This window comes from Pistacia vera, unplaced genomic scaffold, assembly GCF_008641045.1.
Source record: "Pistacia vera cultivar Batoury unplaced genomic scaffold, PisVer_v2 Contig200, whole genome shotgun sequence".
NCBI lineage: Eukaryota > Viridiplantae > Streptophyta > Magnoliopsida > Sapindales > Anacardiaceae > Pistacia > Pistacia vera.
The window spans coordinates 1,425,514-1,445,951 of record NW_022196003.1 but is presented as its reverse complement, the minus strand read 5'-3'; the positions used below and the strand labels follow the sequence as shown (position 1 = coordinate 1,445,951).

At 35.9% G+C, this 20,438-nt stretch overlaps 3 protein-coding genes and 1 pseudogene across 8 annotated transcripts; all 4 read left to right on the top strand.

Moving 5' to 3' along the window:
* Positions 1–403: 403 nt before the first annotated feature.
* On the top strand, positions 404–2,146 carry LOC116128642 (AP-1 complex subunit sigma-1-like). 2 transcript variants are annotated; one of them, XM_031414402.1, is made up of 7 exons: positions 404–585; positions 881–967; positions 1,257–1,348; positions 1,429–1,537; positions 1,635–1,670; positions 1,823–1,878; positions 1,964–2,146. In XM_031414402.1, the coding sequence occupies exons 1-6, from the start codon at positions 583–585 to the stop codon at positions 1,865–1,867; spliced, it is 372 nt and encodes a 123-aa protein (XP_031270262.1). In that variant the 5' UTR covers positions 404–582; the 3' UTR covers positions 1,868–1,878; positions 1,964–2,146. The 2 variants fall into 2 exon arrangements, with proteins under 2 accessions (XP_031270262.1, XP_031270261.1); XM_031414401.1 differs by having other exon boundaries at positions 1,792–1,878.
* Positions 2,147–5,937: 3,791 nt separating this feature from the next.
* On the top strand, positions 5,938–8,602 carry LOC116128497 (annotated as a pseudogene).
* A 4,110-nt stretch (positions 8,603–12,712) lies between these two features.
* LOC116128579 lies at positions 12,713–18,002 on the top strand. Of its 4 annotated transcripts, none has more exons than XM_031414326.1 (13): positions 12,713–12,731; positions 13,061–13,167; positions 13,416–13,460; positions 13,590–13,698; positions 13,783–13,858; positions 14,614–14,721; positions 14,954–15,265; positions 15,384–15,760; positions 15,967–16,066; positions 16,433–16,486; positions 16,567–16,653; positions 17,172–17,300; positions 17,405–18,002. In XM_031414326.1, the coding sequence occupies exons 4-13, from the start codon at positions 13,631–13,633 to the stop codon at positions 17,711–17,713; spliced, it is 1,620 nt and encodes a 539-aa protein (XP_031270186.1). In that variant the 5' UTR covers positions 12,713–12,731; positions 13,061–13,167; positions 13,416–13,460; positions 13,590–13,630; the 3' UTR covers positions 17,714–18,002. The 4 variants fall into 4 exon arrangements, with proteins under 4 accessions (XP_031270186.1, XP_031270185.1, XP_031270183.1 ...); XM_031414325.1 differs by lacking the exon at positions 12,713–12,731 and adding an exon at positions 12,866–12,893; XM_031414323.1 differs by lacking the exon at positions 12,713–12,731 and having other exon boundaries at positions 12,950–13,167; positions 13,434–13,460.
* A 423-nt stretch (positions 18,003–18,425) lies between these two features.
* LOC116128641 (AP-1 complex subunit sigma-1-like) lies at positions 18,426–20,168 on the top strand. 2 transcript variants are annotated; one of them, XM_031414400.1, is made up of 7 exons: positions 18,426–18,607; positions 18,903–18,989; positions 19,279–19,370; positions 19,451–19,559; positions 19,657–19,692; positions 19,845–19,900; positions 19,986–20,168. In XM_031414400.1, the coding sequence occupies exons 1-6, from the start codon at positions 18,605–18,607 to the stop codon at positions 19,887–19,889; spliced, it is 372 nt and encodes a 123-aa protein (XP_031270260.1). In that variant the 5' UTR covers positions 18,426–18,604; the 3' UTR covers positions 19,890–19,900; positions 19,986–20,168. The 2 variants fall into 2 exon arrangements, with proteins under 2 accessions (XP_031270260.1, XP_031270259.1); XM_031414399.1 differs by having other exon boundaries at positions 19,814–19,900.
* Positions 20,169–20,438: the final 270 nt, after the last annotated feature.

Sequence of the window (20,438 nt, the reverse complement as noted above, 5' to 3'; positions counted from 1 at the left end):
ATGAAATTAGCAGCTGATTTGCCTTTACCAAAAGCACAAATGAGAAGAAAGAATGACGAAATTTCCTTTATTGATAGTTGACAGTTAAATATTACAGCCAACCACCATTAAAGCGCTGATCATTATTTTGACTAATGGAATTTAATTTCATTTATTAATTGCCAGATTACCTATAACATTATTAAAAGTTTACGTATAAATGATGTCAAGCTGGTTTAATATTCATTCCTTCCACGTTTTTATTATTTAACAGAGTCAACTCCGAATGATTTTGCCGAGGACTAGCTCCAAGTGAATCTAACCTGTAAGATTTGTGGCTATTTGCCGCCAACAGGAAAACACACCGTTTTATTTACTTTGTTAAACGGACTATTATCTTCTTTGGCCGTTGGGAAGGCCCGGTTTTTTTGTGCGAATTGAAAGCATTTTTCATATCCATAATTCATTCTATACAAAGAAACAACCTAACTTTAACAAATTTTTTCCTTGATTGAGGTGTCGGCATTAATTTACACACACCTCGACTATTTCTTAAGAAAAATTATCCCACAGTTACCACCCTTGTGGCCCTCCAGGTAAATCATGGTATGTTTTCTCTTATTCTTCACATTTCTTGGTTGCAATTTTATAAACTGACACTTGATTCACAGCACCAGCATTGTGATTAGAGATCGAAAATGTTTTAAATAGATCCTCCTAAGTAGATGTGATTGGGATAATACGCAGAATTTATTGAAATTTTTTAAGAGGATATAAACAGAATTAATCTATCAAAATCAGCCTGAAGAGTTTTACATCACATACTTGTTCTGGTGTTGGAAAATATTTTCGTCTTGTGCTCTTCTTGTATTATATATCACTGCGTCTTCATGTGTTTTAGATTCACTTTGTGATTCTCGTTAGTCGCCAAGGAAAAGTGAGACTCACCAAATGGTATTCACCCTATTCCCAGAAAGAAAGAGCTCAGGTATCTTCAACTCTCTCCGTTAAATTCACTGAAATACTCTCACCTTATCATTCAACTTGCTTCAGATTCCCTCTATCTAATTTTACTGTTCTGTTGGATGACATTTGGTACAGTTTTCTTCTGCTTTTTCTGATGATTTAGATTTGAATAGAGTCATAGAGATGCATTAGATTGTTTGTTGACTGAGAAATGTAGACTCCTTTGCTCGAGCTTTAATTGAAATCTTCTTGTGTGATGTAATTTGAACATGAATGTTGATGAGTGGTGAATGGTAATTAACTTGGACAAGGTTATTCGAGAGCTTTGTGGCATAATCCTTAGTCGAGGCCCCAGGCTTTGCAACTTTGTGGAGTGGAGAGGGTTAAAAGTTGTTTACAAAAGGTATCAACATACTCCAAACTCCATTCACAGTTCATGCAATACATTAGACTTAATATGAAAACAATTTATTTATGTTTCAGATATGCCGGCCTCTATTTCTGCATGTGCATCGATTCAGAGGACAATGAACTGGAGATTCTGGCGATAATCCACCACTATGTTGAGATTTTGGATCGCTATTTTGGCAATGTGAGATTCCTAAGCCTTGAAATAATTAATAATAAGAAAGCTTATTGTTGTGATATCTAAAATTAACTTTTCTTGGAATTTTCTGCTTTCCTGTTAGGTTTGTGAGCTGGACTTGATTTATAACTTTCATAAGGTATTTTCCTTGAATCTGCCTCATTTATGCTGGCAAACATTACCTATTTTATTACTATCTCAAAAGAAAAGAAAAGGCTTTTGATTGGATTAGTGAAGAGCTTTTGATTTTGAACGAGCAGGCTTATTATATATTGGATGAAATTCTGATAGCCGGTGAACTTCAAGAGTCAAGCAAGAGAGCAGTTGGACGGTTGATTGATGCACAGGTAAATGGTTCTTCAAAAATTGAATGCATTTCAAAGTAATATTTACAAAGTTATGGTTTGATTCATTGTTTGGGTTGGAATGCAGGATTCACAGGTGGAGATTGCTAAAGAGCAGGCCAGTTTAGTGAGCAGTATAATTGCAGTGGCCACCAAATAGAAGCAATGTTATTTGATCAAAAAATTTGCCTTTGATGAGTAATAAAAGAAAAATGTAGTGACGAAGTGGATAAATGCATTTATCCTCAGCATTTCAGCAGGATATTATTTCTATTTTTTTACTACTAAATGAGAAATAATGAAGTTTCATTGAGGATGTAGCATATTTTTCTGATCAGAACTAACAAAATTTATGCCTTTTAATTTTGATGAACATCAATTAATGAAGATCCACATTGCAAGAAAAAAATTTAGGCTCATAATTGTTAGAAGTTGTATGCTGTCCCATTTGCGAGCAAACCAATGACTAACTGCCACGTCAGATATATGAAGAAGGTTACAGATTTAGTATTATTGATAAATTTATGGTGTAAGATTAGAAGTTGAAATATTCGTATGTATGGTAGGTATAAACCAAGTGGTTGGGTAGGTTCAGGTTGTGTCGGTTGAAGCTGGTGATAACTTCATGTAGGCTATGGCTATATGAGTTGTTCTGCCAATTCAATAGTGCTAGTCCTTTAGTTATATTCATGAATCCTCCTCTTAGCTATTTCTTCTGCTTTAAAACTTCTCAGGAGGTTCACACTTCGCTTCTTTTGTTCTAGGTTGATGGTCCACAAACGCAGCACATTTATCTCAGATCTATATCTTTATGGCCTTTTAACATCTGGACCTTACGACAAATTCCCTCCACTAGCCAGTTTTAATACTATTCTTAAAGTTAAAGGAATTGCGGGTCTACATTAAGCAATTTATTTGGGTACTGGACAACTGTAGTTGGCCTTGGCCCATTCTTTTGTGATTGGAATTGGACGAACATCCCAACCTCAGCGCAGCCCTCAACCCGGGCCTTTCTGAAAGTTAGAGCTCCAATTCATACCCATCTCAAGTTTAATAACTCTGAAACCCACCCATGCTTATCATGAATGGCATATAATCACCTTGATCCCCTGCGAAATCTGACAGCCTCGAGAAGACCAAATTAAATTTTCAGTTGTATTCATAAACTATAAAAAGTTTATCACTCCAACTCCCAGTTCCGATGCATTATTTATTTGGCTTTCTGCTTATAAGTTGTACAGTGATTAAAATTACTCAAACAGCAGTGGTGTTGCTGGTTCACATGATACCCTGGATTGATCTGTTTTGTTATGCAAATTGTCTTTAGTATTGCTTTAATTCCTGTAATTATACATGCTGTTAACATGGGTGTAATGTAAGGGAGAGACTTGGGAAGAATGGAAGTATTCAATGCTATCGGATCCGATATCTTTTTTTACAGGTCCCCACCCAGCATTTATTGCACCAGCTAACGTGATGTACTCGATTCATTCTTTTATTTATTCTCAATAATTTGGACATCTAATCAAGCAGTCTCTAGTTATTTCTTCTTTAAGCAAAACCAAAAGGTTGTTTGCCACTACTATCAGTGTTTTCTTTCATTAAATCACATTCCAGCCGGTAGCTCTCATCAGTCATTCATTCACTCCGGATGGTAATTTTCTAGTTTCCACTTTTCACCACATTAAAATCGAAGAAAATATGAGCATATTTAATGAAATATCAGTTTAAATAAGAGTTGTATTGAGACTAATTCAAAGAAGAAAAGGGGAGGCTGGTGACATGCATGCTAGAAACTTTAAAACTTTAATGGTGGTGGGTGGAGGGGTGGAATGGCATAGGAGAGCTAAAAGATACCTAATTCCTTTTGAGCAAAGTCGCAATCATAACAGTTTACTTTCCTCTACCTAATCTAATAAGCATATGTGTTTTTTTTAATATTACTCAGTAATCAAAATAATTATGATTTTAGGAGACAGTAACCATATGCTCTCTCTCATCACCTCATATCTCTCATAATTGCTGTTTTTAATGCTCTTTCAACTCCTCTAGGTGGGTCGTCCCCACTTCTGAGATATTTTTTTGTTTGCAAGCATATATCATAACCTTTTTTTTTAACAAAAATATTGTTTAAGCAGCACTCACTTCTTATATTTTAGGTGGTCATCTATATTTTTTTGTTCTCTTCTAATTTGTGTTTTATAATAGCTTTTGTAGCTGGGTGGTTCTGTGTTTCGGATGCCATTTGGTGATGGTTTGTTTGATTGTTAGTGGCTTTGGGTTTGGTTTTGCGCGGGTACACTTAACTCACTGTAACTAACTGGTAATGTCAGCTTCTTGACTTGCTGTTTCTTTTGTTGTTTAGTTCCTTTCAGCAATTCCGAGAGAATATAACCAAAGAATCGAAACTCTGTTTTCAAAAATGCATCTGGTTTTTAATTGTTCTATATATATTTAGCCTAGTTTTTATTTCCTTTTAGATTTGTTAATTCTATTGTATTTTGTTGTATGTATGTTTAGTGTCTTTTTGTTATCTCACTATGCATATTCATAATATCAGGCCATTCTTATTTTCTAGGAGTGATATCGATGCCGTTTGACTAAGGTAATGTCGTTTCTACTTTATGCTTCAAGTTTAAGATGAAGTTTCATCTTGTACTTTTCCTCTCTCTCTTGCTTCTTCTGGTGCATTTTATGTCTAAAAGTGTAACTGTTGATTTGATCTCTTGGTTCTTCGAAAATTTCATAAAGCAAATTAGAAAAAAAGATCAGGCGGGGTGGAATTGCCGCTCTTCCTCTTCTTCTGTCCTTCTCCTCCACAATCAAGTTCCTTAGGTAAGTTTTACACGTGCATTTGCTTAATCGTTACTCACAGTAACTGTTTATACCAGTACCAGTAATATTATCTTGGGTTAGTTACAGTACTCTTGACAATGGGCTGCTACAAAACATAATCAATTATCGCCTAGACTTCCTCCCAATTAATTCCTGTAAGTGCGGTTGCTTTAGATTTGCTTCCTTTTATGTCATTTTCATTGCCTGAAATATGTTGGTAGTAGATCAAAAGTTTACAGTGGTTCTTTTGCCAATATTTTTTCACTTTATATATAACTTCCACCATATCGTTGTTTCTGGTTTTTTGTCGTCTTTAATCTTTGGGGATGTGGGGTGTTGGCAGTTTCTTTTCCTTTCCAGCTCGGTCCTCTGTATTTAGTGAGTATCAAGATTGAGGAAATAGTTTTAGGATCTTATACACCTGTTAAAAGCGCTATAAAATTTACAGGGTGGAGTTTTTTGCCAAGGAGACCGAGTACTTTCCATGTCTCCAAGATAACTAAACTACTTGCTCTCAAAATCAAAATTTGGGGTGCCTGGCTCTCCTAAATGGCTGGTTGTTATGTCTTATTATGTGACAAAACGCCGGTATTACTTTTCGTTTGGATTTAAGATTAATCATACAGCAACAACAGAATGTGATTCCAATACTTAAAATTTGCAGAATTTCCAATAAGATGGCAAATTTTAAGACTCGGGGTAACCCCATATGAAGTATGAACCACACTAGTCAGCAGTAAATTTGTTGACCACGTTTTACCTTGTTTTCTGGTACAAGAAGCTTTTTCAATTAGTCTTCAATTCAGCTTGAATTGTTTGACTTAATATCCCAATTCATAGCATTGTTTATTCTTTCATGCTCTCATTTTCGGATATGGACTGTACAGTTGGAGAGGACAGTACGGCACCAAAGTTCCCCATCTCCGGACCTGAGAAAGCAGCAAGTTGTCGTTCCATCATAGCATTCTTCCAACAACACTACAACATTAAAGGTTTCTATCTCATACACGGCTCTGATCTACATTGCCAACATATGGAAAAATTCATAAGAAATTGATGGTCAAACTTTTTATGCTTGGGTTGGCTATAAATTCAAACCCATCTAGCAATTTACTACCATTTCCGGGGGACAAAATTCAAACAACAAATTAATCATTATCTTTAATCTGTTTCCTATTTTGTTTAAATCTAATTTGACTTTTGAGCATCTAATGCAGTCTTCTGTAGATGAGGAAGGAGATTGCTACACTTGAAGCTGATATTTTGTGTTTGGAACGCTATCTCTTTTCACTTTATCGGACAGCTTTTGAAGAGCATCTACCGACATTATCAAATATTACTGGGACCTATTACAGTTGAAGGCAGGATCTCCAACACAAATTGTACCAAATCAATCTTGTAAATTGGAGCCAGAAATCCAGAAGGATGATTTTCTCCTCATAGCCACGCTTCTCCTGGACATGATTCATTCACTTCAGATAATAGAAATTCTGCAGTTTTTAAAAGCAGCTTCTACAAGGGTAATTATGCATCATGCACCATCACCAAATTTATGTAATTGAGCTTCTTCTTTGCACAAGTTTATATTCACCTAAGACATGTAAGTTACAATTTCATGTGTTGTGTGCATATGCAGGATGAGAAAAGAAAAGGTTCTGGTCATCTCAGCCTCGCTGATCACCTTTGTGCCTCTCGCTTGGAGACTACTTAATACTCCAGAAAGACTCTCTGAATTCGTGAGATGCATATCTTCTATATACTGCAAACTCGCCAGTGCCCCTCACAGCAATGCGGGCTTGTCAGCTTCCCCCACTTCGTCTCTGTCCTCCTCAAGCAATTCTTCTAAGAATCCTTGTGATAGTTGGAGTCCAAGTTACCATGAGGGCTTCCGTACATAAAGGGTTGAAAAAGAGAGAGACCACATGCTGCATTAGTACTGAAGATATTTAGATGAGGATAGTTTCAATTATGCTGCCGAAATGCTACAAAATTTACAGTGGTCAACATGAACCCAGCTATGCTATAGTTCAACTTGCAAATTGACTGCATTATCTAATGTGTACAGTAGCTGCAGTGGTGTTTGTTTGAATTTATCCTTCAAATATACATATTCTAATGAGATTCAACACTTTGTTAAAGTAAGAACGTGATTAATGTAATGCTTTTTTAGTCTTCTCATTCATTTTAAAGCTGTATAGGTCATTGGTTCGAAGTCTGAGAAGGTTGACCCGACGAAGATGAAGCGGGAAGAGAAGCTTGCATTCTGGATCAACATTCACAATGCCTTGGCTATGCATGTATGTTTTTGAGAACTTATCTTTCCTTTAAGTATGCTTATGATACAACTGTGTTGAAATATATTTGTCTCATCTAACAGGACACCAAAATAAAATTGTGAAACGGTAGAAAAAGTTAACAACTGATCCATTGCAAAGTATCATCCCAATCATGTTTGATTAATCAAAATATAGAGGACCCTTTGTGGTTGGACCCTCTGCCTATTGCCACAATAGTCTTAATCTGTATATAATATGATAACTGAAATTATTTGCTTCAGAGTCACAATGTATTATACAATGTTGACTAGAACTTTTGTGATCCTAATCTCTGTTTGATTTTATTCTGATATGCTCTGGGGATTTTATTTACAGCTTTTAGCACATGGAACTAGTAATGTGTAAAGAGTACCTCCATTTTAAAGGTTTTGTAATCTCATATTAGTTAATGTGATTCGTTATAAATTTCTAAATATAACTGTTCATATTTATTCATCTTTCAGTCAGCATACAATGTGGCGGACATTGTGTAGATGCATACTTCATTCAAAGCTCGATTCTAGGAATTCGGCCACACCAGTCAGCACCGGTATGCATTATATTGCAAAATCTACATGTATACATGGTTGTGCATGCTTATTTTATTGGTTGCTTGTAAGTCTCAAGGCAGAAATGGTGGCTTGATTGAAAAGCTCCTTTCTCTTGGGTTGAAGACTTCAAGGAGGCCCCTCTTGCGGGGATCAGGGGAGCAATCTGTTTAACTGTACCATAAGCATCTTAGCGTGTTCTGTTGACTGAATTGACTCTACTATTGGAATTAGTGCCTTGGATTGCAGCAACCGTAAGAAATAATGCCTTAGAGAATTAAAATGATGTGTGGTCTTGAAGTTGCATTGCAATTTATAGTTGGTACATGTGGATGAGGTATATGGGCAATTTCCAGTCAGAGACAACTTGCCTTCATGTTTTAGCTGGTTAAGCCAATTCAAATCAGGGCTGGGATATATTAATCTGTATAAAGTAAGTTAAGTTTTTAATGCCTAATCTAAAATATTAGATGCGGCAGATCATTCAAACTTTTCTGTTCATAATGCAGAGGCTACAAACGCTGTTTTCTCCAGGAAGGAAATTTAAGACTGGCAACACCAAGCATGTATATGCCTTAGAATATCCAGAGCCGCTTGTTCATTTTGCACTTTTCAGGGGCTTACTCTGATCCTGTGTAGTATATTTCTTATGCCAGTCAAATTTGTAGCCATCATAGATTTACTATTCTATTCTTGGCACTGCTTTTTTCTGATTCACAAACTTCTTATGATTTAGGTTCGAGTTTACACTGCTAAGAGTATATTTCATGATCTCAAACTTGCATTTGAAGATTTTATTCAATCCAGCTTGTACATCCACAAGGAATCAAAAGATTTACTCCCAAAAATTGTATACTACTTTGCAAAGGATAGTCATTAGATGTATCAGGGGTCTTGGAGTTAATAACAGATTGCGCATCAGAAGTGCAACAGAATGCTATCAGAAAATGCATCAAGGGAAGGTACGAAAAATGTATCAATTGGCTACCACAAAGTTCAACTTTCGGTATCTCATCCACAGAGAATTAGCTGAAGGGAGATAACCATATCCTTAAATTTTTTTGGTCTATGGATAAAAACAAGTCTGCTTGCTTATTTTGTCTAATAAGGGAATGTGTAGCTGAAATTTGTATTAGAAAGAGGAAGTTATATTCCTGTTGTTTCCTAGGTCTATTTTTGGCAAGACTATAAGACTGCTCTTGTTGATCCTCTTGAATCTCCTTCGAATTTTCTAAGCTTTCTTCATTAACTTGATTGTCACTCTGGGTTAGAATAGAACTAAGAGATTGTGTAGGCTGAGCAACAACTTTAAACTCCACCTGTTTTTGATCTTTCTCCTTGACCTGAACATGTGTCTTTCTTGATTTTTCTCCTTTGTCTTTGAGCATGGAAGACTCGTCAAATGTCACATCTCTACTAATTAAGAACTTATTGTGATCTGGATACCATAATTTGTATCCTTTCACACTAGATGAATACCAAGGGACACACACTTCTTTGCTTTTTGTTCAAGCTTTCCTTCATTTACATGAGACCAAAAACTCTCAATATAGAATAATTGGCAGGCTTATCAGACCATACCTTTTCTATGGTCTTACACTTAATAGATGTGTTGGGAGAGCGGTTAGCTAGCCAAATTGCTGTGTTTACTGCTTCAGCCCAAAACTCCTTCCCTAAGCCTGCATTTGAAAGCATACATTGAGCTTTCTCAAGTACTGTTCTGTTCATCCTTTCTACAACTCCATTTTGTTGTGGAGTTCCTACAACTGGTCTATGTCTTGCAATGCCTTCATTTCTACAGAACTCACTGAATTTTTCATTACAAAACTCAAGCCTGTTGTCTGTTCTAAGCCTCTTGATGTGCTTACGTGTTTGCCTTTCAACTAAAGTCTTCCACTGTTTGAAGGTTTTAGAAACTTGACTCTTCTCCTTATGCCCAAACTCTTCTAGAGAAATCATCAATGAAAATGAGCATGTAATTAGTGATCCTCATCCTCAATTTTCACATCAATTTTACTTAAGTCTGTAATTATTGTTGAAAATTTAGCTAGATGTGAATTCAAGGAACTACCTTCTAACAATCGCAATGTGTAAAGACGTTGCTTTAACTGCAGCCTATTCGTGAGAGATTTTGTTAGGTACTTATTCTCCAACTTTTTCCATGCTTCTGCTACTGTCTTCACTTCCAATATCTCTCTGAGTACATCGGAAGTCAATGCTAGATATCCTCCCATTCAGCATCTGTCATAGTCTCAGGCTTCTTGGCCTTCTCCTGCAGTGCCTTCTTGGTACCTTCCTTTGTCAATACTACCATCATTCTGACTTGCCATATTACAAAGCTTGTTGTACCATCAAACTTCTCAATTTTAGCCTTACAGGATAATCCGGTCGTGTCGAATCCTGAAGTAGACGCCATTAAACCTGGCTCTGATACCAATTTTTTTGAAATATACCCAAAAACTATGAAAGTCAAATGAAACAAGCGAGAAATATAAAACAAATGACATTAGAATTTACGTGGAAACCCAAATTAGGAAAAACCACGCGCAGAGGATGAGGAATAATCCACTATAATCAAAGTCTGATTACAAATCTGCTCTCTCTCTTTCTCAATAGGTTTCAGGAAGAAAAAGAATAAAGAGAAATATAATGATATCTCACCGATAACATTAGGGAGTTTATATATTAAAATCCTAAGACCTTGAGAATAAAAAAAATGTCCTTACTAAACATCTAAATAGATAAGGACAATATAAACAGAATTTGTGTCACACGTCAACATAGATGATAGACCTACACCTATATATATATATAATAGAAAAATATGTGATGAAGAACTGGTCCAAGGATTATGATATATCAGAGATTGGGTTGACCGTTGTTTCGCTGTTTAGCGGGAGAACGACAATAATCTTCCGAAATTGAAAATGAAGAAACAGGCAGTGTGTCTGTGAGTATTTGTAAGCATGCAGAAGCAAAGATTTGATGAAATTATTTGCAGAAACTTTTATGATAAGGAAAAACACTATCAGCTGAGCTGTCTGGGGGGTTTTAATGGATCGGCTTCTTCCTTGCTGCCAAATGCAAAAGAATATATATGAGAGTTGGTGATGGTAATGTGATTGACCGTTGACTGTCCGGGCCAGCCCTCAAATAATTGGTTCCATATGTACATGGTGACCTCCCCTCCAGTAAGATAATTAACTGGAAATACTTATACGCTTGTTTTAATTCATGAAAAAAGAAGAAGATGGATAAGATATTAGATATAGATAGATGTGGACATGCACACGTGTGGCCTATTTATCAAAACACAATGGCTCCATCTCCACTGTAAGATTTCAACATTGAAGAGACTTCTCCTGTTTGCATTCATCCATCCATCCATCACCATTCACCACTCTGATCTTATCTTCGGCTCTCAACCTTTTCAACTCAAATCTTCTTCCCATTGCCTTCCAAGGGCGCCTATTAAATTAACCACAATACATAACACATAATCATAAACATAAAAATCCCTTTGGCACATAAAATGATGAATATACATATAAAAAATGAGTAATGCTAAGTTTACAATCCAATCTCACAACCCTCGATGTAGTAGCTCGTTATTGATTAGCTCGTAAAATGGGTTATGCCTGCTTGTATGGGTCATGTCTGTCCATTTGCGAGCAAACCAATGACTAACTGCCACGTCAGATATATGAAAGAAGGTTACAGATTTAGTATTATTGATAAAATTTATGGTGTAAGATTTAGAAGTTGAAATATTCGATATGTATGGTAGGTATAAACCAAGTGGTTGGGTAGGTTCAGGTTGTGTCGGTTGAAGCTGGTGATAACTTCATGTAGGGCTATGGCTATATGAGTTGTTCTGCCAAATTCAATAGTGCTAGTCCTTTAGTTATATTCATGAATCCCTCCTCTTAAGCTATTCTTCTGCTTTAAAACTTCTCAGGAGGTTCACACTTCGCTTCTTTTGTTCTAGGTTGATGGTCCACAAACGCAGCATTTATCTCAGATCTTATTATCTTTATGGGCCTTTTAACATCTGGACCTTACGACAAATTCCCTCCAACTACCCAGTTTTAATACTATTATTAAAGTTAAAGGTCAGTTGCGGGTCTAAATTAAGCAATTTTATTTGGGTACTGGACAAACTGTAGTTGGCCTTGGCCCATTCTTTTGTGATTGGAATTTGGACGGAACATCCCAACCTCAGCGCAGCCCTCAACCCGGGCCTTTCTGAAAGTTGGAGCTCCGGATTCATACCCATCTCAAGTTTTTATAACTCTGAAACCCACCCATGCTTATCATGAATGGCATATAATCACCAGTGATCCCCTGCCGAAATCTGACAGCCTCGAGAAGACCAAATTAAATTTTCAGTTGTAATATCAATAAGAACTAATAAAAAGTTTATCACTCCCAACTCCCAAGTTCCGATGCAATTATTTATTTGGCTTCTCTGCTTATATAAGTTGTACAGTGATTAAAATTACTCAAACAGCAGTGGTGTTGCTGGTTTCACATGATACCCTGGATTTGATCTGTTTTGTTAATGCAAATTGTCTTTAGTATTTGCTTTAATTCCTGTAATTATACATGCTGTTAACATGGGTGTAATGTAAGGGAAAGACTTGGGAAGAATGGAAGTATTCAATGCTATCGGATCCGATGATCTTTTTTTACAGGTCCCCACGCCAGCATTTATTGCACCAGCTAATGTGATGTACTCGATTCATTCTTTTATTTATTCTTCAATAATTTGGACATCTAATCAAGCAGTCTCTAGTTATTTCTTCTTTAAGCAAAACCAAAAGGTTGTTCTGCCACTACTATCAGTGTTTTCTTTCATTAAATCACATTCCAGCCGGTAGCTCTCATCAGTGCATTCATTCACTCCGTGATGGGTAATTTTCTAGGTTTCCATCTTTTCACCACATTAAAATCGAAGAAAATATGAGCATATTTAATGAAATATCAGTTTAAATTAAGAGTTGTATTAGAGACTAATTCAAAGAAGAAACAGGGGAAGGTGCTGGTGACATGCATGCTAGAAACTTTAAAACTTTAATGGGTGGAGTGGAGGAGGTGGAATGGCATAGGAGAGCTAAAAGATACCTAATTCCTTTTGAGCAAAGTCGCAATCATAACAGTTTACTTTCCTCTACCTAATCTAATAAGCATATGTGTTTTTTTTAATATTACTCAGTAATCAAAATAATTATGATTTTAGGAGACAGTAACCATATGCTCTCTCTCATCACCTCATATCTCTCATAATTGCTGTTTTTAATGCTCTATTCAACTCCTCTAGGTGGGTCGTCCCCACTTCTGAGATATTGTTTGTTTGCAAGCATATATCATAATCCTTTTTTTTTAACAAAAATATTTGTTTAAGCAGCACTCACTTCTTATATTTTAAGGTGGGTCATCTATATTTTTTTGTTCCTTCTAATTTGTGTTTATAATAAGCTTTTGTAGCTGGGTGGTTCTGTTGTTTCGGATGCCATTTGGTGATGGTTTGTTTGATTGTTAGTGGCTTTGGGTTTGGTTTTGCGCGGGTACACTTAACTCACTGTAACTAACTGGTAATGTCAGCTTCTTGACTTGCTGTTTCTTTTGTTGTTTAGTTTCCTTTCAGCAGATTCCAGAGAATAATATAACCAAAGAATCGAAACTCTGTTTTCAAAAAATGCATCTGGTTTTTAATTGTTCTATATATATTTAGCCTAGTTTTATTTCCTTATTTAGATTGTGTTAATGCTTATTGTATTTTGTTGTATGTATGTTTAGTGTCTTTTTGTTTATCTCACTATGCATAATTCAATAATATCAGGCCATTCTTATTTTCTAGGAGTGATATCGATGCCGTTTGACTAAGGTAATGTCGTTTCTACTTTATGCTTTCAAGTTTAAGATGAAGTTTTATCTTGTACTTTTCCTCTCTCTCTTTGCTTCTTCTGGTGCATTTTTATGTCTAAAAGTGTAACTGTTGATTGTGATCTCTTAGGTTCTTCGAAAATTTCATAAAGCAAATTAGAAAAAAAGATCATGCTGGGTGGGAATTGCCGCTCTTCCTCTTCTTCTTGTCCTTCTCCTCCACAATCAAGTTCCTTACGGTAAGTTTTACCAGTGCATTTGCTTAATCGTTAGTCATCAAGTAACTGTTTATATCCAGTACCAGTAATATTATCTTGGGTTAGTTACAGTACTCTTGACAATGGGCTGCTACAAAACATAATCAATATATCGCCTAGACTCTCCTCCCAATTAATTCCTGTAAGTGCGGTTGCTTTAGATTTGCTTCCTTTTATGTCATTTTCATTGCCTGAAATATGTTGGTGGTAGATCAAAAGTTTACAGTGGTTCTTTTTGCCAATAATTTGTTTCACTTTATATATAACTTCCACCATATCGTTGATATCTGGTTTTTTGTCGTCTTTTATCTTTTGGGGATGTGGGGTGTTGGCAGTTTCTTTTCCTTTCCAGCTCGGTCTCTCTGTATTTAAGTGACTATCAAGATTGAGGAAATAGTTTTAGGATCTTATACACCTTGTTAAAAGCGCTATAAAATTTACAGAGGTGGAGTTTTTTGCCAAGGAGACCGAGTACTTTCCATGTTCTCCAAGATGAACTAAACTACTTGTTCTCAAAATCAAAATTTGGGGTGCCTGGCTCTCCTAGAAATAGGCTGGTTGTTTATGTCTTATTATGTGACAAAACATGCCGGTATTACTTTTCGTTTGGATTTTAAGATTAATCATACAGCAACAACAGAATGTGATTCCAAGTACTTAAAATTTGCAGAATTTCCAATAAGATGGCAAATTTTAAGACTCGGGGTAACCCCAATATGAAGTATGAACCACACTAGTCAGCAGTTAAATTTGGTTGACCACGTTTTACCTTGTTTTCTGGTACAAGGAGCTTTTTCAATTAGTCTTCAATTCAGCTTGAATTGTTTGACTTAATATCCCAAATTCATAGCATTGTTTATTCTTTCATGCTCTCATTTTTGGACATGGACTGTACAGTTGGAGAGGACAGTACGGCACCAAAGTTCCCCATCTCCGGACTCTGAGAAAGCAGCAAGTTGTCGTTCCATCATAGCAATTCCTTCCAACAACACTACAACATTAAAGGTTTCTATCTCATACACGGCTCTGATCTACATTGCCAACCATATGGAAAAATTCATAAGAAATTGATGGTCAAACTTTTTATGCTTGGGTTGGCTATAAATATTCAACACCCATCTAGGCAATTTACTACCATTTCCGGGGGAACAAAATTCAAACAACAAATGTAATCATTATCTTTAATCTGTTTCCTATTTTGTTTAAATCTAATTTGACTTTTGAGCATCTAATGCAGTCTTCTGTAGAACTGAGGAAGGAGATTGCTACACTTGAAGCTGATATTTTGTGTTTGGAACGCTATCTTCTTTCACTTTATCGGACAGCTTTTGAAGAGCATCTACCGACATTATCAAATATTACTGGGACCTATTTACAGTTGAAGGCAGGATCTCCAACACAAATTGTACCAAATCAATCTTATTGTAAATTGGAGCCAGAAATCCAGAAGGATGATTTTTCTCCTCATAGCCACGCTTCTCCTGGACATGATTCATTCACTTCAGATAATAGAAATTCTGCAGCTTGTTTAAAAGCAGCTTCTACAAGGGTAATTATGCATCATGCACCATCACCTAAATTTATGTAATTGAGCTTCCTTCTTTGCACAAGTTTATATTCACCTAAGACATGTAAGTTACAATTTCATGTGTTGTGTGCATATGCAGGATGAGAAAAGAAAAGGTTCTGGTCATCTCAGCCTCGCTGATCACCTTTGTGCCTCTCGCTTGGAGAACTACATTAATACTCCAGAAAGACTCTCTGAAGATATCGTGAGATGCATATCTTCTATATACTGCAAACTCGCCAGTGCCCCTCACAGCAATGCGGGCTTGTCAGCTTCCCCCACTTCGTCTCTGTCCTCCTCAAGCATATTTTCTTCTAAGAATCCTTGTGATAGTTGGAGTCCAAGTTACCATGAGGATGCTTCCGTACATAAAGGGTTGAAAGAAGAGAGAGGACCACATGCTGCAATTGAAGTACTGAAGATATATTTAGATGAGGATAGTTTCAATTATGCTGCCGAAATGCTACAAAATTTCAGGTGGTCAACATGAACCCAGCTATGCTATAGTTCAACTTGCAAATTGACTGCATTATCTAATGTGTACAGTAGCTGCAGTGGTGTTTGTTTGAATTTTATCCTTCAAATATACATATTGCTGAATGAGATTCCAACACTTTGTTAAAGTAAGAACGTGATTAATGTAATACTTTTTTAGTCTTCTCATTCATTTTAAAGCTTTATAGGTCATTGGTTCGAAGTCTTGAGAAGGTTGACCCGACGAAGATGAAGCGGGAAGAGAAGCTTGCATTCTGGATCAACATTCACAATGCCTTGGCTATGCATGTATGTTTTTGAGAAGCTTATCTTTCCTTTAAGTATGGCTTATGATACAACATGTGTTGAAATATATTTGTCTCATCTAACAGGACACCAAAATAAAATTGTGAAACGGTAGAAAAAGGTTAACAACTGATCCATTGCAAAGTATCATCCCAATCATTGTTTGATTAATACAAAATATAGAGGACCCTTTGTTGGTTGGACCTCTGCCTATTGCCAGCAATAGTCTTAATCTGTATATAATATGATAACTGAAATTAATTTTGCTTCAGAGTCACAATGATATTATACAATGTTGACTAGAACTTTTGTGATCCTAATCTCTGTTTGATGTTTATATCTGATATGCTCTGGGGATTTTATTTACAGGCATATTTAGCACATGGAACTAGTAATCGTGTAAAGAGTACCTCCATTTTAAAGGTTTTGTTAATCTCATATTTAGTTAATGTGATTCGTTATAAATTTCTAAATATAACTGTTCATATTTATTCATCTTTCAGTCAGCATACAATGTGGGCGGACATTGTGTAGATGCATACATCATTCAAAGCTCGATTCTAGGAATTCGGCCACACCAGTCAGCACCGGTATGCATTTATATTGCAAAATCTTACATGTATCATGGTTGTGCATGCTTATTTTATTGGTTGCTTGTAAGTCTCAAGGCAGAAATGGTGGCTTGATTGAAAAGCTCCTTTCTCTTGGGTTGAAGACTTCAAGGAGGCCCCTCTTGCAGGGGATCAGGGGAGCAATCTGTTTAACTGTACCATAAGCATCTTAGCGTGTTCTGTTGACTGAATTGATCTCTACTATTGGAATTAGTGCCTTGGATTGCAGCAACCCTAAGAAATAATGACCTTAGAGAATAAAAATGATATAGTGGTCTTGAGAGTTTCATTGCAATTTATAGTTGGTACATGTGGATGAGGTATATTGGGCAATTTCCAGTCAGAGACAACTTGCCTTCATGTTTTAGCTGGTTAAGCCAATTCAAATCAGGGCTGGGATATATTAATCTGTATAAAGTACAAGTTTAAGTTTTTAATGCCTAATCTAAAATATTAGATGTGGCAGATCATTCAAACTTTTCTGTTTCATAATGCAGAGGCTACAAACGCTGTTTTCTCCAGGAAGGAAATTTAAGACTGGCAACACCAAGCATGTATATGCCTTAGAATATCCAGAGCCGCTTGTTCATTTTGCACTTTGTTCAGGGGCTTACTCTGATCCTGTGGTATGTATATTTCTTATGCCAGTCAAATTTGTAGCCATCATAGATTTACTATTTCTATTCTTGGCACTGCTTTTTTCTGATTCACAAACTTCTTAATGATTTAGGTTCGAGTTTACACTGCTAAGAGTATATTTCATGATCTCAAACTTGCATTTGAAGATTTTATTCAATCCAGCTTGTGCATCCACAAGGAATCGAAGATTTATCTCCCAAAAATTGTATACTACTTTGCAAAGGATATGTCATTAGATGTATCAGGGGTCTTGGAGTTAATAACAGATTGCGTATCAGAAGTGCAACAGAATGCTATCAGAAAATGCATCAAGGGAAGGTACGAAAAATGTATCAATTGGCTACCACAAAGTTCAACCTTTCGGTATCTCATCCACAGAGAATTAGCTGAAGGGAGATAACCATATCCTTAAATTTTTTTGGGTCTATGTAGGATAAATAACAAGTCTGCTTGTTTATTTTGTCTGATAAGGGGAATGTGTAAGCTGAATAGTTGTAGTAGAAAGAGGAAGTTATATTATGTTTCTTGCAATATAAGCAGAGTGGTTTTATGTAGTTGTTGTACAGGCTTTTAGAGTGGGTCAACTGATTTATGTATAAAACTGTTTGGTGGGTTCTCCAGATAGTCAGTATGTAATGCATCAACCAACATTATTATTTGTTTGTAGAAAGACTGGAAACCATTGGTTATTCTGCCATGGAGTCTGGAGATGAAATTAGCAGCTGATTTGCCTTTACCAAAAGCACAAATGAGAAGAAAGAATGACGAAATTTCCTTTATTGATAGTTGACAGTTAAATATTACAGCCAACCACCATTAAAGCGCTGATCATTATTTTGACTAATGGAATTTAATTTCATTTATTAATTGCCAGATTACCTATAACATTATTAAAAGTTTACGTATAAATGATGTCAAGCTGGTTTAATATTCATTCCTTCCACGTTTTTATTATTTAACAGAGTCAACTCCGAATGATTTTGCCGAGGACTAGCTCCAAGTGAATCTAACCTGTAAGATTTGTGGCTATTTGCCGCCAACAGGAAAACACACCGTTTTATTTACTTTGTTAAACGGACTATTATCTTCTTTGGCCGTTGGGAAGGCCCGGTTTTTTTGTGCGAATTGAAAGCATTTTTCATATCCATAATTCATTCTATACAAAGAAACAACCTAACTTTAACAAATTTTTTCCTTGATTGAGGTGTCGGCATTAATTTACACACACCTCGACTATTTCTTAAGAAAAATTATCCCACAGTTACCACCCTTGTGGCCCTCCAGGTAAATCATGGTATGTTTTCTCTTATTCTTCACATTTCTTGGTTGCAATTTTATAAACTGACACTTGATTCACAGCACCAGCATTGTGATTAGAGATCGAAAATGTTTTAAATAGATCCTCCTAAGTAGATGTGATTGGGATAATACGCAGAATTTATTGAAATTTTTTAAGAGGATATAAACAGAATTAATCTATCAAAATCAGCCTGAAGAGTTTTACATCACATACTTGTTCTGGTGTTGGAAAATATTTTCGTCTTGTGCTCTTCTTGTATTATATATCACTGCGTCTTCATGTGTTTTAGATTCACTTTGTGATTCTCGTTAGTCGCCAAGGAAAAGTGAGACTCACCAAATGGTATTCACCCTATTCCCAGAAAGAAAGAGCTCAGGTATCTTCAACTCTCTCCGTTAAATTCACTGAAATACTCTCACCTTATCATTCAACTTGCTTCAGATTCCCTCTATCTAATTTTACTGTTCTGTTGGATGACATTTGGTACAGTTTTCTTCTGCTTTTTCTGATGATTTAGATTTGAATAGAGTCATAGAGATGCATTAGATTGTTTGTTGACTGAGAAATGTAGACTCCTTTGCTCGAGCTTTAATTGAAATCTTCTTGTGTGATGTAATTTGAACATGAATGTTGATGAGTGGTGAATGGTAATTAACTTGGACAAGGTTATTCGAGAGCTTTGTGGCATAATCCTTAGTCGAGGCCCCAGGCTTTGCAACTTTGTGGAGTGGAGAGGGTTAAAAGTTGTTTACAAAAGGTATCAACATACTCCAAACTCCATTCACAGTTCATGCAATACATTAGACTTAATATGAAAACAATTTATTTATGTTTCAGATATGCCGGCCTCTATTTCTGCATGTGCATCGATTCAGAGGACAATGAACTGGAGATTCTGGCGATAATCCACCACTATGTTGAGATTTTGGATCGCTATTTTGGCAATGTGAGATTCCTAAGCCTTGAAATAATTAATAATAAGAAAGCTTATTGTTGTGATATCTAAAATTAACTTTTCTTGGAATTTTCTGCTTTCCTGTTAGGTTTGTGAGCTGGACTTGATTTATAACTTTCATAAGGTATTTTCCTTGAATCTGCCTCATTTATGCTGGCAAACATTACCTATTTTATTACTATCTCAAAAGAAAAGAAAAGGCTTTTGATTGGATTAGTGAAGAGCTTTTGATTTTGAACGAGCAGGCTTATTATATATTGGATGAAATTCTGATAGCCGGTGAACTTCAAGAGTCAAGCAAGAGAGCAGTTGGACGGTTGATTGATGCACAGGTAAATGGTTCTTCAAAAATTGAATGCATTTCAAAGTAATATTTACAAAGTTATGGTTTGATTCATTGTTTGGGTTGGAATGCAGGATTCACAGGTGGAGATTGCTAAAGAGCAGGCCAGTTTAGTGAGCAGTATAATTGCAGTGGCCACCAAATAGAAGCAATGTTATTTGATCAAAAAATTTGCCTTTGATGAGTAATAAAAGAAAAATGTAGTGACGAAGTGGATAAATGCATTTATCCTCAGCATTTCAGCAGGATATTATTTCTATTTTTTTACTACTAAATGAGAAATAATGAAGTTTCATTGAGGATGTAGCATATTTTTCTGATCAGAACTAACAAAATTTATGCCTTTTAATTTTGATGAACATCAATTAATGAAGATCCACATTGCAAGAAAAAAATTTAGGCTCATAATTGTTAGAAGTTGTATTTGTGTCATTGTCTGGGCTGTTATGATATTCATTATATATATATATATATATATATGATTGGGCTAAAGAGCTGCTTCAATGGAGCTGGGCCACTGAAGTGGA

Coding starts and splice junctions, on each gene's coding strand:
- LOC116128641 (XM_031414399.1), top strand. Junction 18,990..19,278: donor CCCAGAAAGAAAGAGCTCAG/GTATCTTCAACT, acceptor AACTTGGACAAG/GTTATTCGAGAGCTTTGTGG. Junction 19,371..19,450: donor TTAAAAGTTGTTTACAAAAG/GTATCAACATAC, acceptor TTTATGTTTCAG/ATATGCCGGCCTCTATTTCT.
- LOC116128579 (XM_031414326.1), top strand. CDS start 13,631: ATGCTGGGTGGGAATTGCCGCTCTTCCTCTTCTTCTTGTCCTTCTCCT. Junction 13,859..14,613: donor TCTCCTCCCAATTAATTCCT/GTAAGTGCGGTT, acceptor TGGACTGTACAG/TTGGAGAGGACAGTACGGCA. Junction 14,722..14,953: donor ACAACACTACAACATTAAAG/GTTTCTATCTCA, acceptor CATCTAATGCAG/TCTTCTGTAGAACTGAGGAA.
- LOC116128642 (XM_031414401.1), top strand. Junction 1,349..1,428: donor TTAAAAGTTGTTTACAAAAG/GTATCAACATAC, acceptor TTTATGTTTCAG/ATATGCCGGCCTCTATTTCT. Junction 1,879..1,963: donor GACGGTTGATTGATGCACAG/GTAAATGGTTCT, acceptor GTTGGAATGCAG/GATTCACAGGTGGAGATTGC.